Below are 14,057 nucleotides of genomic sequence, written 5' to 3'. Positions count from 1 at the left end.
CAATAAATAAGTGACGTTTGTTTTCAAGAGTAGTTAAACTCTTTGTAATCTTCACCTGTAAGTGACAGGAAGTTAAATCACACACTGAGGGCAGTCTATGTGCTGACAGCCGGCCGGCAGCTTACAGTGTAATAAGATTACCGTTTATTTCCTCGTTTTCTGTCCTAGGACACCCTTCACGCACAATTTTCCCTCGACTCACCGTACTTGACCGTCTGTGTGGATTCATCATTACGTGAGTGGGCGTCGCTGGCGGGAAGGGCGTGAGGCATTTCTTGACTACATGGCAGATTTCTAAAGCCGTCTCCTCATTCACTGTCTCATTCTCTCAGAGAGCACACACCCGACAGACATGGACATCTGCTTTCTGCTCTTCGTGTCTTTTCTCTCCGTGTTTCACTTCAGCAGTGCTGACCAGCCTTTGGAGGAAGAAGTAATCGTAGCAAGTAAGCTCGTTGTATTTTTGTAATGTTTACAAAATGCCAAATGTTTGGAATGGGTTTTCTCTCTGTGTGTAGTCTATATATGTGTGCATTATAATATTATAATGTTATAACAAATATAATATAGCTAACTCTCTCTTCATTATTGAGGGAATACGTTTAATATTTGTATTTTACACCAATTACTAATCGAAGCACATGCTGCTTCACAGAATACTGTGGTTCAACATAGTACCTTGAAAAAAATTAAATAGAAAAAAAAGTATTCGTGGCAACATCTTTAAAAAATTAGTAATTCTTATTTGTTGGTGGAGCAACAAAGTCATGTACAGCAGAAGTAGAGCATTCAGTCCATGTCTGGAATGAGCGCAAACTCTTCAAATGTTTCTTGGAGACCCAGTACTGTCATTGATATTCTTGGTCCATGTCTGACAGGAAAAGTGGAGCTGCTCGGCGGCTGGACTCTCGCTAATCCCATGAGAGAAGATGTTCAAGAGGCTGCTAAAGAAGCTGTAGAGGTGTTCAACACGAAGTCCAAAGCAAAGAAATACTTCAGACTCATCAATGTCACATCGGCCAGCACTCAGGTAAAGGTTTCATGTTTTCATACATATTTTCTGATATGTTTAAATGCGTATTAATCCATAATAAACGACAAGGAACCTTTTTGTCCAGGTGACGAATAAGATAAACTACAAAATAGAAGCCACAATTGGAAAGACAAAATGCCGCAAATCAGAAGATACAGATATTCAGGCTTGTGGCATGGCAAAAAAGGTAGATTCTGTTTCTTCTTCTTCTTTTTTTAACACTCGATTGTAGCCAAAATTACAAAAATCGACATGCATACTTCCATTACTCTTCAGAGTTTTCCTTTTTTTTTTTCTTTTTTAGCAACTGACATGTAAGTTTGAGGTGACCCTCGACCCAATGAATGATGACCATGAAGTGCAGAAAATGTCCTGCAAAAGATCCGCTTAATTTCACACGGACTCAAGTCTCTACAGTGCTGTACTTTTGGATAGCCGATCACACATTCTTTATCATGATATTTTCTTTTTTCTGATGATATAGCTTATTTAAAATGGAAAACTAGTTAAGAGACCCTAAAGCATAGTGAATAGAGCAACAGTTAATTCACAAATAAACTGCAAATCAAATAACTATATTTTAGTTGGTTTCTCACGTGATAAATATTGGAATTACATATACGTGAAAACTATTTTACATTATAGACATTATAACCACCAACTTAACATTAAAGCGATTCACGAAAAGTCACATATGCACTTTTGAACATCTCACACTCATGATTCCTGGCTTGTAGTCCTGAAGGCTCACTTTCCATTTAATTTCCCATTTCTACACAATCTATTCTCTGTGGTTGATGTCACAACCATTGGAAAAAGTTTCCTGTTGCCAAGAAGACTTCATTTATACAGCGGCCTCTGTTTTAAACTGCATCTTTTTTTCTCAGGCACTGCAACAAGACACTCCGTTCCTTTTGATATCTATATATGAAAAAATTAATTAAAAAAGTGCATGAAAGCCTGTCAACTAACACAATTGTTCATCTATGTTAATATGATAAAACAAATGCATTAATTGCCAAAAACATGTTTTTTTTTTTTTCATAAAGTATTCTAGACTTACTTTGCGATTATTCTTTGTACTTCTTTGTTCTCTTGCTCTTCCAGTTTCTGCAGAATTACCTTCAAAATGGGCATCTCTAAATTGAGATACTGAGCTACCTATTAAAATCAGTGGAAATGTGACACAAATGTAGTTTTATTTGAGTGGGAAGCACATTACTCTAATGTCTGAAGAGCTAGACTTACATCAGGGCTAATTTCATGTTCATCTGCATCCATGAGGAATATTTTCATGATGCCGTTTGATGGTCCCTGTAGAAGACGTTCCCACAGTGGCAGGTCTGAACTTCTCAGCCTTCGCTTTTCTATGAACAATAGACATAATAATCAGAAATGGTACTCTAGAATTAAACTTCAGCAAAGTTTAGGCTCTAGGATGGAGAATCTTGGAACAAAAGTTACTAAGTGATTGAATAATGTACACACACACACACACAGACAGACAAAAGTTCTTATGTTTGAAAATGAAACTATTATTACAATCAGAACTGAATTTAAGCTTTAAGCTATTTTATCCACATATGTTTTGTAATTAACTGAGGCTCAAAATACATAAAACTGCAACATACCTCCACTTTGATGAATGCAGTACAGGGCAAATTCATTTGGGGGGTTTTCTATCTGCATTAAAAAAAGTCAAGAGTGAATTTTTTTCTATCGAAAATTGAGGGTGGAAATAATCAGTGACACATAAAATCATTAAGGAATGGTAAGTAATAACACCTACTTTAAATTTTTGAAGGAGCTGTGTAATGACCTCCTGTGTTGTCATCTTGCTGCTAATGTGCACATTTGTGGTGGCGCCGAATGATGGCGTGAAAACAGATGTCTACAAAAACAAAATGACTCAGTAAACTATATATATAGACTCATAAAACTTATAAAACTAATATAATAACTTCAGTCCCAATTCACATAACTGTATTTATTGCATGGAAAAAATGACCAGCCAAGTGTTCAGCATTTCTCCTTTTGTAATCCAAGAAAGTAAGTTTGAACATGAGGGGTGAATTAATGCTGATTTATGGGTAAACTTTAAAGAGCTAGAGGATGCAGTATCTCGGTCCCTCAGAAGGGTCCCTCCCTGAAGGAGAGAACGGAGACATTATGTCAGAACACCTTGTCATGAGGCCAGCACGAGTGATGGCCTATAGCTGGCACAGAATACACTGGGTAGCATATTCCAGCTGGACGTATGAAAGCAGGCCGCCTGCTCATAGTAGTAGACTTACAAAAGCAGGTACCAACCGAGATGTGGTGATACACATAAACTCAGGGTCATCAACGTTTGAGTTGCCTTAGGAAACTTGGTAAATTTAACATTGATAGACAGATGCTGACTTTGTTTTACTGTGCTTTTATTTGAATCTATTATGTCGTTTTCCATTGTGGTGTGGTATGGAAGCCTGTCAGTGAAGAATAAAAACTCCTTAAACCAAATTGTCAATTGGGCGAGTAGGATAATTGGAGTAAATCAATGGAATTTGGGAAATATTTATACAAATCAGCTGTACCGGAAAGCAAATGTTGTCTTGAATGATCGGTCTCATCACTTAAGGGGTGACTTTCAGTTACTTCCCTCTGGTCGTCGGTTTGTGGCCTCGAGATGAAAGACTAGATGGTACAGAAATATTTTTGTTCCAGTGGCAATTGAAATTTTAAATAATATGAGTAAGATAGATGTTTTAGTATTCGATAGTTAATTTGGATAGAGGATGTGTATTTGTCATGGTGTAGCCTGTTTTATGTCTTTTTTTTATGTCTTTATGTTTTTTTTTTTTTTTTTTTTGAATGACCGAATTCTTCTTTTATCTGCAAAACAAATTTCCCTGTGGGTATGAAATAAATATACCTTGACCTTGAACTCTGAGGTACCAGCCCACAGGGTACAGATGTCTGTTAGCGAGGCGCCATGCGCCAGCACCCAGGAGGAAGCTACACTCCTAGTTGAGTGAGCTCTCACCACTAGGGGGCATGGCAAGTCTTGAGCCTGATAAGCCAGGACAATACCATCCACTATCCAGTGGGATAACCTCTGCTTGGAGACAGCCTTTCCCTTCTGCTGGCCTCTGTAACAATCAAAGAGCTGGTCTGAGACCCTAAGGCACAGAGATTTGTCCACGTAAGTGTGGAGCGCACGTACTGGACAGAGCAGCGCCAGGGCTGGATCTGCCTCTTACAGGGGCAGCGCTTGCAAGTTCACCACCTGATCTCTAAAAAGAGTGGTGGGAACTTTGTGCATGTACCCAGGCCAAGGTCTCAAGATAACGTGAGAGTAGGTGGCCCGAATTCCAGGCATGCTTCATCAACTGAAAATGCCTGCAGGTCCCCGACCCTCTTCACCGAAGCCAAAGCCGTCAGGAGCGCAGTTTTCAATGATAGAAACTTTAGCTCTACCGAGAGCAAGGATTCGAAGGGAGCCTTCTGCAGTGCCGATAGAACCACTGCAAGTCCCAGGAGGGAACTTGCTAAGGTGAGGCAGATTGAGCCTACTGGCCCCTCTGAGGAACCTGATGATCAGACTATGCTTCCCAAGAGACTCAACAAGGTCATGGTGAGCCAAGATGGTGGCCACATAGAACTTCAGGGTGGAAGGAGACAGCCTTCATTCCAACCCTTCCTGAAGAAAGGAAAGCACTGACCCGATCGGGCATCTCCAGGTGTGCTCACGACGTGAAAAACACCAAGTGACAAAGAGGTTCCACTTCAATGCATAGGCGTGGCTGGTGGACATGGCTCTACCTGAAGTGATGGTAGCTACCACATGAGGTGGCAAGGTACCTAAACCTTCCATGACCCATCCAGAACCCACACATGTAGGTTCCAAAGACTGGGACGCGATGCCAGAGGGTGCTCCAGCTCTGAGATAGAAGGTCTTTCCTTCTAGGAAGTTCGGGGAACCAGGTCCGGCTGGGTCAAAAAAGCGCAACCATGAGGACCTGCTCCTCGTCCTCCCTGATCTTGCACAACGTCTGTGCAAGAAGGCTCACTGGTGGAAATGCATACTTGCCCAGCAGCCAGCTGTGCACCAGTGCATCCGTGCCAAGGGTGCCCTCGGTAAAGGATTAAAACAACTGGCAGATGAAATTTTCTGGAAAGGCAAACAGATCTACCTGAGTGTCTCTGAAGCATTCCCAAATCAGCTGAACCAACCGGGGTTGGAGCTTCCATTCCCTGGGACAAGACTGCTGCCGTGAGATGTGAATGGCACGAAGCGACCTCAGATGCTTCTGACTACACAAGAGGAGATGGCGAGTGAGTTGCGACATGCGGTGAGTTCAGCCATAAGTGGCTCTCATGGACCATCAAAGTGGACATCGCCTGTCCCAAGGAGCTCACCACAGTAACCTCCGTCACCCAGAGCACGCCTCCTGCAAAACCCCTGGGTCAGCACTGCCCCTGTGTAGCTCTTTGAGCAGCATAGCCTGGTAGACTTGTAGGGTGGCCATGGCATTCAGGGCAGAAGCAGCCTGACCTGCACCTCTGTAAGCCTTGGCCACAAGCGTGGATGAGAACTTACAGGCCTTGGAGGGAAGCTTGGGACAACCACACCATGCGGAGGTGCTCTGAGGACACAGCTGCATCGCAACAGAACGCTCATTCGAGGGCAGTGAAGGCGGAGGGAGCACCAGAATGGTTTCAGGCAGTTAAAGGTGCCTTGTTTTACCTGGTCTCTTCCTGGTGCACTACCGGAAAGAAAGGAACCAGCGGGAGGTGCTGGCGGGGATTATGATTTCAGTGCTTTAAACTACAATTCATAAATAAAGTTGTCTGTTTACAGATTCGTTTATTTATTGTTTTTCAGAGGTTATACTTCCTACTTGTATTTCCCTTTTTCTGTCCCAGCCTCATAATAATAACAATATTATTGTTCATTTACATCTGGCTTTAAGCTTGACATGTGAGTCATGGTGGCTGAACTACAGACCTTGTAGTTGTAGAAGTGTCCATTGATGGAGAAGCGATGGTTTCTGTTCCTCTGACGTTCTACCATCTTCTTACTCTTCACCCTCATTTTCACCAGCGAGGCATCACTCATTGTACGAATCACATATGAGCTTTCTTCATTGATCGGCACAGGTTGGGAAGGTCTCAACGTTTTGCTCTCATATTCAATGTAGTCTTAAAGAGAGATGTAGAAAAGTGTTAATTAATAGTGCAAATTCATTTCTTAAATACGGTAATCAGACTACATAATCCCAAGTAATCAAGTAATACTGCTTTTAAATGTATTTCCTTAGATCTGATGACACATTTTGCCATAGCACTAATTCCACAGTACCTTTAGGAGGATTTTCAGGTTTTGTGGATCCAGTTTCTTCCAGTTCTTCAGTATGATGAAGATCATCAAATTCTCCCCATCGTGTCATTCCCCTAGGGAACATTTTATCAAATCAAAAACAGACAGAAACTTGAACAAATATTGGTCATTTTAACTAAGATAGAATGTTAGTTTTTGTGTTCACTGACTTCCTGTTATAATCGTGATTCGCATTTTTTATTCAGCCTTCGATGTCCAAACGTTATCAGCTAATCAGTGTTAAGTCAGCTCTGTTTTTCACATACAGATGATGCTGCAGCACTATGGACTCTCATTCATTCAATTCACATCAAATTATTATTTAATCAATTACTGTCTAAAAGAAGACAACTCATAGAAAGCAATAACTTTGTCAAGAGTTTTTTATCATCATGTAATTCTTATTGATGTCATGCTAAAGACACCTTAGAGAAATGTCAACAGCCTCATATCACAGAAAATAAAGACCTGGAGTAACCACAAAGCTTCTTATATGGCATCGCTGCAAAATCCTCTTTTTTGTTCTTCTTGGTACTTGTATTTTTGGGAGTGAGAGATCCAGATTTCTCATAAAAATAGTTAAATGATCCAGTGCCGAAAGAATGAAGCTGTTTTCCATTAAAATGTGTGCTTAGTGATTAGATTGTGTAATCACCACTTTCACTGTAGACAGGATTTATTAAAAAGAAGGGGCAAAATCATTTTTGCCTTAAAAGGCCACTGTCTAAGAAGTTAAGATGTTTTTCTTATATGTGACCCTGGAGCATAAAACCAGTCATAAGTAGCACAGGTATATTTTTAGCAGTAGCCAACAATGCATTGTGTGATTCAAAATAATAGATAATAGATAATTAGGATCAGAGGTGGGTAGAGTACCCAAAAACTTTACTCAAGTAAAAGTAAAAGTAATTCTAGAAATATTTACTCAAGTAAAAGTAAAAGTACTAGTCTTGAATAGTTACTTGAGTAAGAGTAAAAGAGTATCGGATAAAAAATCTACTCAAGTAGTTAGTTACTAGTTACTTTGGGTCATATATACGGAGACTTTTTTTATATAGATATATAGACAAAAAATGTATGTAATGTATGTGTATGTGTATAAATGTATATATTTCATCAGCCTTTAATCCAATTTATGTAATTTATTATAAAACCCTGTCTGTTTATTTAAGTAACAAATATAGGTATCATGCCATAACATATTTTTAATACGACTGACTTTATTTTAAATGTGAATTTAACATTGAAAGTTAATGTGATATAAATATTGCTACTAATCTTTCATTGTTCAGAAAGAGAGCAAATAACATTTACATTATTAAACATAATTTTCACTGACAGTCTAGATTTCATTCACTCTCAGAAACTACCATTAAAATCACTGAAACTGTTAACACTGTGAAATCAATATCTTAATTATAGATTCGTACACACATCTGCACTTTGTTGTTTCTGACGAGAGAATTCGCCAGAAAGAGGTATTCAGTCAGTGAGCGAGTGAAGGAAGCACCGGCATTTCAGCGATGACTCATCGGAACACCTCTGATTGGCCTGATTGCATTCAAAAGCTCAACAGAACCGTGTGTGATTGGTTAATGCGCAGCGCTGTAAAAACGCGTCTGTCTCTGGCTCAGCGCCAGCAAGCGATCACAGATCTGAATTTAGCAGCTGATGATATGACTTGCTGAACGTACTCGCACTGGTGTGATTGTATTAAAATTAATAAAATCTTAATCGGCTATTCTTTGTCTTTTGGAAGCTGCATTCAACCTGTTATAAGCCACACACGTACAACAAACTAATGTCACAGTGGTATCGTGTACTGTAATCGAATGTAGCCCAAGTTATTACCTGTTAAACAGTAGACAGCACACGCGTTCATCTAATAAGGATCTCCATCGCAAGCAAATAATAGCCTTTGCAGATTTGATTTCAATTCAGTGCAGTTCCATAGCCCCGTTTTCAACGCTGCTAATATTCTTAAACGTTACAACTCTGAGTGAACCGCTTCAGAGCTCAGCGCGTGCAGCATGGAACTGAACGACTCAATCAAACTGATTCATGAACCAATTCACTCGTTTGCCAATTGGTTTGATCAAGCCTTTGAACAGAGTTGACTCAAAAGAATGAATCATTCGCGAATGGGCATCGCTCATTGTCCAGAGAAAAGTAGACGGCGCGTTTGGAATAAACTGAAGCATTTATTGCATTAAGATAAAGTAACGAGAGGGGCGTCGCCCACAGTAACGAAGTAAAAGTACAGATTTTTCCCAAAAAATGTACTCAAGTAAGAGTATAAAGTACCCATCTTTAAATATACTCCGAAAAGTATTCGTTACCCCGAAAAATTACTCAAGTAAATGTAACGAAGTAAATGTAACTCGTTACTACCCACCTCTGATTAGGATATTAATGTTTAACACAATTTCCCCTCTGCACTCAGAGCATTTAATAATCGCTCCAGCTCCACCGCTCCACCTTCGCCGTGGCTAAAGCAGTTATGTTTGAAATATTATGATCATAACTTAGCCTATATTAAAAATAAAAATAAAATAACAGGATCATTTCAAAGTGGCTTAGGCTATTGCGTGCAAACTTTTTTTCCTACCACATGCCAAACTAATAACATGGTTGTCAGCATTTAAAGGTATAATTGCAGCTCTCTTCTGTGCAAATTTTGTTTGTGATGGAAATAACAGTATATTTTCATCAGTTATTTTATTAGTTTTCTGCTTGTTCAAAATCAGATACAGATGAAGGAGCACTTTAAGTTTACATTTTTTTGAATGCATTATTGCGAGAGCGATTGCATGTGAATGTTCTGTACCTGTTTAAAGGGGTCATACCATGTTGCTAAATAGAACATAATTTTGTGTATTTGGTGTAATGAAATGTGTTTATGTGAAAATAAAGAAGAAAAAAAACGAGTTGAGAACGGTGAGGACAGCAAATGCCAGCAAATTCGTTGAGCATACGTTGGTCTGGCATCAACCACATGTGACGACCCCGGGCAGGACTCTGCTCTATCCACAGAGAAAGCCGATTCGGCGATCCACAGTGCGAAGTTGATGTGTTTCATCTGCGACCAGCACGGATCAGCTCCAAGAATGACGAAGTGGATATCATCCTCTTTTAGAAGGCCAAACTAAATAGTTTTGTAGTGAAACACACAGCGTCTATACGACATGACGGTGGCAGCAACAACAATACTACAACGAGAATGAAAGGTACGCCTTCTTTCTTTGCGTGAACATTTGGGTGGTGATATGCAAATCTTCCCACATAGTGAGGACTAACCATTTTAGGGAGGTGTGGACAAGTCTTAATTTATATAAAGAATATCTGTTTGGATTTGAGACATAAGTCTTTGGAACTTTACAGATCTTCTTTATTCACCAAGAGCTTGTAACACTCCAAAGAAAAAGGAAAATTTTTTAATTGCATCATATGACCCCTTTAAATCATGCTTCAACCCAAAAATACCAGTAAAAGGAACAGACAAACTCTTTGAGAACAAGCCTATAACTAAAAAGTCTGCTCGCTCCAGTCAAAATCACCCTACTCTGCTCACATACTCAGGTGAAAACCAAAATAAGGATCTTCCAGAACTACTCTCTCACTGGCTATATTCATTTAGTCATCTTAACAGACTTCTGTGCGATGTAGATGGTGTACATGTACATTCAGCCACATTAGATGTTATCAAAGTGAAATGTTTTAGGATTTCAGCGGAGATGTCTGTGACAGACTCTGCACAAAGATTTGCACTGAATGAAAATGAAGATAGGCGATTCGAAGCCTTCAGTGCAAATTTAAGCAGATATTTTAAAGCTTATTGTCATTTTCTTCCTGGAAGATAAACCACAAATATTGATGACTCATCATCAGCACTTGATCAAATGCTTTCTAGAATGCATCCACCTGTACTTCTGACTGGCAAATAATACATTTCTAATGTAAATTAAAGGGGAATTAAACCGAAGACTACAAAAAAGAAGAAGAAAAAAAAAAAGGAGTCGATGTGTCCCACTTCAGCTTTATTTTAATAGGAAGTACATCAACACAGGGTGAGCTGGTTCGTGAGTTCTTTAAGCCCCTGTATATGTATTTCCTCATAGACATCCATTGTATGCCAAGTGCATTACTGTAAACACATTTTGTGTCTTTTGTTTTTACAAACTGAGGAACAATGAACAACTGAGAATGACTTCCATAGTATAGAGCTTGTTTTATTTATCGCATAATAGTTCTCTCTATAAAGGCCGAAACAACTTTTCCATTTATTGCAATATACATGCAACAGCAATAAAATCGACAGTAAAACAAAAGAAAAAAAGAAAGAAAGAATACTAACCTTGTGTTTCCCTGTGGACTGATGGGATCCGGTGACTTGACTTTAAACTCATTTGGAAAACCTTGTTTCTCATCTTGTATTTGTAACTGGATGGGTTTCTTTACTCCCCAGGAAATGACGACATTGCCTTCAAATGTCACCTTCCCTGCTTTCTGTTAGAGCAGACATGACAGCAGTCAGCGTTTGACAGCAGAGGGCAGCAACATGCTATTTTTATCAAATTATAACCATGTGCTCAAAGCCCACACACAGGGTCGCAAACACTGCTGCACACACTGCTGTCAAACACTCAGTCTTGTATTCATTTAACAGCATGTACTGAATGCACAAACACCCATACAGATACAAGAATTGTGTGTGTTACCTCCTGAACAGTGAGCTGCAGGTGTGCCTGGTCTTTCAGAAAGCAGTTGTAGGTGTTCAATAAAGAGAAAAATTCAGCCCTTTGAAAAAAATAAAATAATAATAATACAAAATAAATGATTAAATAATTCAGTAGGAAAACACGGACAGTTCCCAAATCAGAACATTAAATATATAATATTTTCGTTATTATTATCATCATGCTATTTATTAATTTTTTTTCATTGCAATTTAACAGCTAACCACATTTATTTAAGTCTATATGATTACTTTTTCATTTTATTATTATTATTATTATTATTATTATTATTATTATTATTATTATTATTATTATTATTATTATTATTATTATTATTATTTTCTTAACTATATTTTTAGAGCTCTGTTTATTTTTAAGATTCCTTTCCAGGTTTAAAATTGATTGTGAAGATCAGCTTTTTATTTTATTTTATGTTTTATTATCCATACTTTACGTAGTATTTATAATAGTCTGCCATGTGATGTGTCGCATAAATCCCTTTGACTGCAAGAAATATAATTTGTAATAGTTTCATTAATTATACATAAATATAACACATTAAAATGGATATATTAATACTGACCTGGAGCAAGATTTCCCAGCACCAGTTTGAACAACAGAAGTTGTCTGGCCAGCATTCATTTCAACAAACCAACCCAATCTACAAAGGAAACCGATTTTTAATTCAACAACTTTAAAACCACAGAAGAAGTCCAAGTCAAGACCGCTGTATCTCTCAGGAGCTCCAACTGTGTCCAAACATGTTTAAAAAAAATTTTTCTGCGTCAATATCTCTGGTATTTGAGCAAAGGCAGAGGAAATGGTCCATGCTAATATGTTATTAAGGAAACAAACCCTCACAAAATGCTGTTCTCTTCCCTCTAAACTATAAAGCCTGGGGCCACTGAAAAAAAGCCTGCCGGTTTTGTGTGTTTAGGTTTGTTTGAGCTGTACTTTCACTTTACTCCCTCACTCTTTACCTGAAACATTGAGGGAATTTGTTCATTAGAGGGAGTGCTGCTTATTCAAGTCAGAGCACGCTCTCTAAAAACCACAGAAACAAATCCTGCTCTGCTTGCAAACACAGCTTTGAAAGGATTTCGACTCGCATAAGATGTGCATCTGTATGCAACTAAGACTGTCAGCAGAGCTATGCTGGGTTAATGGACTAATGCAGTCAAACAAACAACTCTCCAATCAGATCCCGCTGAAATTAAAAACAATTCACTTCTGTCAAGTCCAGAACTTATTTGAAGTCAGTTGCTTATATTCATTGAAGGTGATATTTTAATATCTTCCTTATAGTAATTTTACAATACCTGGCAATTTCAAAACTCACATAGCATACATAAGTCACATTTGCATGAGGGGAACCGACAGAAGCATGCACATGCAAGCATACTTAACACTAACAAACTCTTGAACGTAATACTGTAGCAGCACATAAACGCTCTTCACTCACCTGCTGTCTGCTTAGATCCAGTGTCGGTGGACTTTAGCAGGAAGGGGTCACATATCTGTTCCCGAGGTGTGGCTACGGCAGTGTGGGGTCAGATAAAAAGAGCCCGGGACCGAACGAGGAGCTTGTCAGGTGTTTTTTTTTTTTTTTTCTCTTTTTCTGGTGATTATGGCAATGTTGTGCAGTAACTCGATCCACTCACCTCTTCTAAGTGCATTGTGGGAATGCCTAGCAGTGCACTGAATGTATGAACACACCCATAGGTATGAATCGCTCAGTTTGAATGTGTCGGCGGAATAGGAAGAGGAAGGACGTTTTGCAATAGGAGTGACGCAGTATCTGGATAACAGTGTTTTTATATATAATATATGCAGGTATTCAGAGAGTATTAAATACATATTTAAATGTAGAATAAAACTATTTAAATATGGCAATAGGTGTGTAGCATATGTGTGGTTTTTTTTTACTTGTCTTGCATAAAACAACCCATTGACATCTTGCATTTTAGACTAACTTCCATAAAAGCTTTTCTTTAGATTTTATATGAAATCTTGACTTTGAGTGTTGATTTGTCCATTTGCAAAACTTGCAGTGTAAACACAAGTGTGTGTGTTTGCAGCTAAACTGTGTTAAATCATATATAATACTTTAAATATAATACAAAGAAACTTTCCCAAATGCTGCAATATTCGGAAAGAATAACAAAACACAAGTGCACTTTGACCCTTGACCTTTGTCCGGCCTGTTAAAGACCCAGCCACGGCTCTACACTCTTTCAACACATTGCACAGAAGTTTGCGATACACGTTTTGAAATCTCTCTTTTTCACATACCCAGCAGGTCCTTGCTTAAGGAATGCATGTAAATGAATTAGAAAGCTGATGCATTACACTCATTGAATCTACTTCATTTGCTTCACGCATGCAGCTGCTGAAGTGTGCAAACTCAAATCAGTTGTGCAACCCATGTTAGTCCACGCTGCCTTTTGAAACCTCAGGGCTTGCTAAACAGGAAGGTGCCATTACTGAAATGCCTGCCTCATGGTGTCCAGACTCTTCTCTAGCTGAACAACAGATGGCAGTGTCACTTAAGTTTCAGGAAGACCCATGCAAATAAAGTCTGTGTTTCATTTAATCAGTGACTTACAGCCTGATAGAGAGATGGACAGGTCTTTATAGATTTGGATTTCTGATCGTATGCTTGCTGTCAGAGGCTGATGTAGTTCTGCAGCACTGAATGCTTCACTCATATTGTATTGCAGAATGCTTATTGGCTGTAGTATCTCAATGTCTGCCAGAACTCTGGGTGACACTGTTAGGGTTACAAACAGAACATCTGAGGAATCTCAGCTGTCTTCAGCCTCCCTAACTCTGCCCTTACAATAAACTTCATTTCATGAACCTCAACAGTACAGCGCTATTCACAAGTTCGGGGTCAGAGACATTTTTTCTTTGAAAGGAAGAACGG

The 14,057-nt window shown here is 38.8% G+C and overlaps 2 protein-coding genes across 2 annotated transcripts; one reads left to right on the top strand and one right to left on the bottom strand.

Annotated features, from left to right (window-relative positions):
• Nucleotides 1-230: 230 nt before the first annotated feature.
• Nucleotides 231-2,095, top strand: si:busm1-57f23.1 (uncharacterized protein LOC368621 homolog). The gene is made up of 4 exons (XM_052568034.1): nucleotides 231-446; nucleotides 879-1,030; nucleotides 1,119-1,220; nucleotides 1,338-2,095. Exons 1-4 carry the CDS (start codon nucleotides 353-355, stop codon nucleotides 1,422-1,424), a joined length of 435 nt encoding a protein of 144 aa, XP_052423994.1. The 5' UTR covers nucleotides 231-352; the 3' UTR covers nucleotides 1,425-2,095.
• Nucleotides 1,588-12,888, bottom strand: rassf6 (Ras association domain family member 6). The gene is made up of 11 exons (XM_052568031.1): nucleotides 12,594-12,888; nucleotides 11,715-11,792; nucleotides 11,114-11,192; nucleotides 10,750-10,901; nucleotides 6,378-6,469; nucleotides 6,024-6,217; nucleotides 2,823-2,924; nucleotides 2,665-2,716; nucleotides 2,282-2,400; nucleotides 2,097-2,194; nucleotides 1,588-1,954 (listed from the first exon to the last, which is right to left on the bottom strand). The coding sequence occupies exons 2-11, from the start codon at nucleotides 11,771-11,773 to the stop codon at nucleotides 1,897-1,899; spliced, it is 1,005 nt and encodes a 334-aa protein (XP_052423991.1). The 5' UTR covers nucleotides 11,774-11,792; nucleotides 12,594-12,888; the 3' UTR covers nucleotides 1,588-1,896.
• Nucleotides 12,889-14,057: the final 1,169 nt, after the last annotated feature.

The sequence above is a fragment of the Carassius gibelio genome, chromosome B10 (genome assembly GCF_023724105.1).
Source record: "Carassius gibelio isolate Cgi1373 ecotype wild population from Czech Republic chromosome B10, carGib1.2-hapl.c, whole genome shotgun sequence".
NCBI lineage: Eukaryota > Metazoa > Chordata > Actinopteri > Cypriniformes > Cyprinidae > Carassius > Carassius gibelio.
This window is presented reverse-complemented; position numbering and strand designations above follow the sequence as displayed.

Coding starts and splice junctions, on each gene's coding strand:
- si:busm1-57f23.1 (XM_052568034.1), top strand. CDS start 353: ATGGACATCTGCTTTCTGCTCTTCGTGTCTTTTCTCTCCGTGTTTCAC. Junction 447..878: donor GGAAGAAGTAATCGTAGCAA/GTAAGCTCGTTG, acceptor CATGTCTGACAG/GAAAAGTGGAGCTGCTCGGC. Junction 1,031..1,118: donor TCACATCGGCCAGCACTCAG/GTAAAGGTTTCA, acceptor CTTTTTGTCCAG/GTGACGAATAAGATAAACTA.
- rassf6 (XM_052568031.1), bottom strand. CDS start 11,773: ATGAATGCTGGCCAGACAACTTCTGTTGTTCAAACTGGTGCTGGGAAA. Junction 6,470..10,749: donor AGTCCACAGGGAAACACAAG/GTTAGTATTCTT, acceptor AATGTTCCCTAG/GGGAATGACACGATGGGGAG. Junction 2,195..2,281: donor AACATGAAATTAGCCCTGAT/GTAAGTCTAGCT, acceptor TGATTTTAATAG/GTAGCTCAGTATCTCAATTT.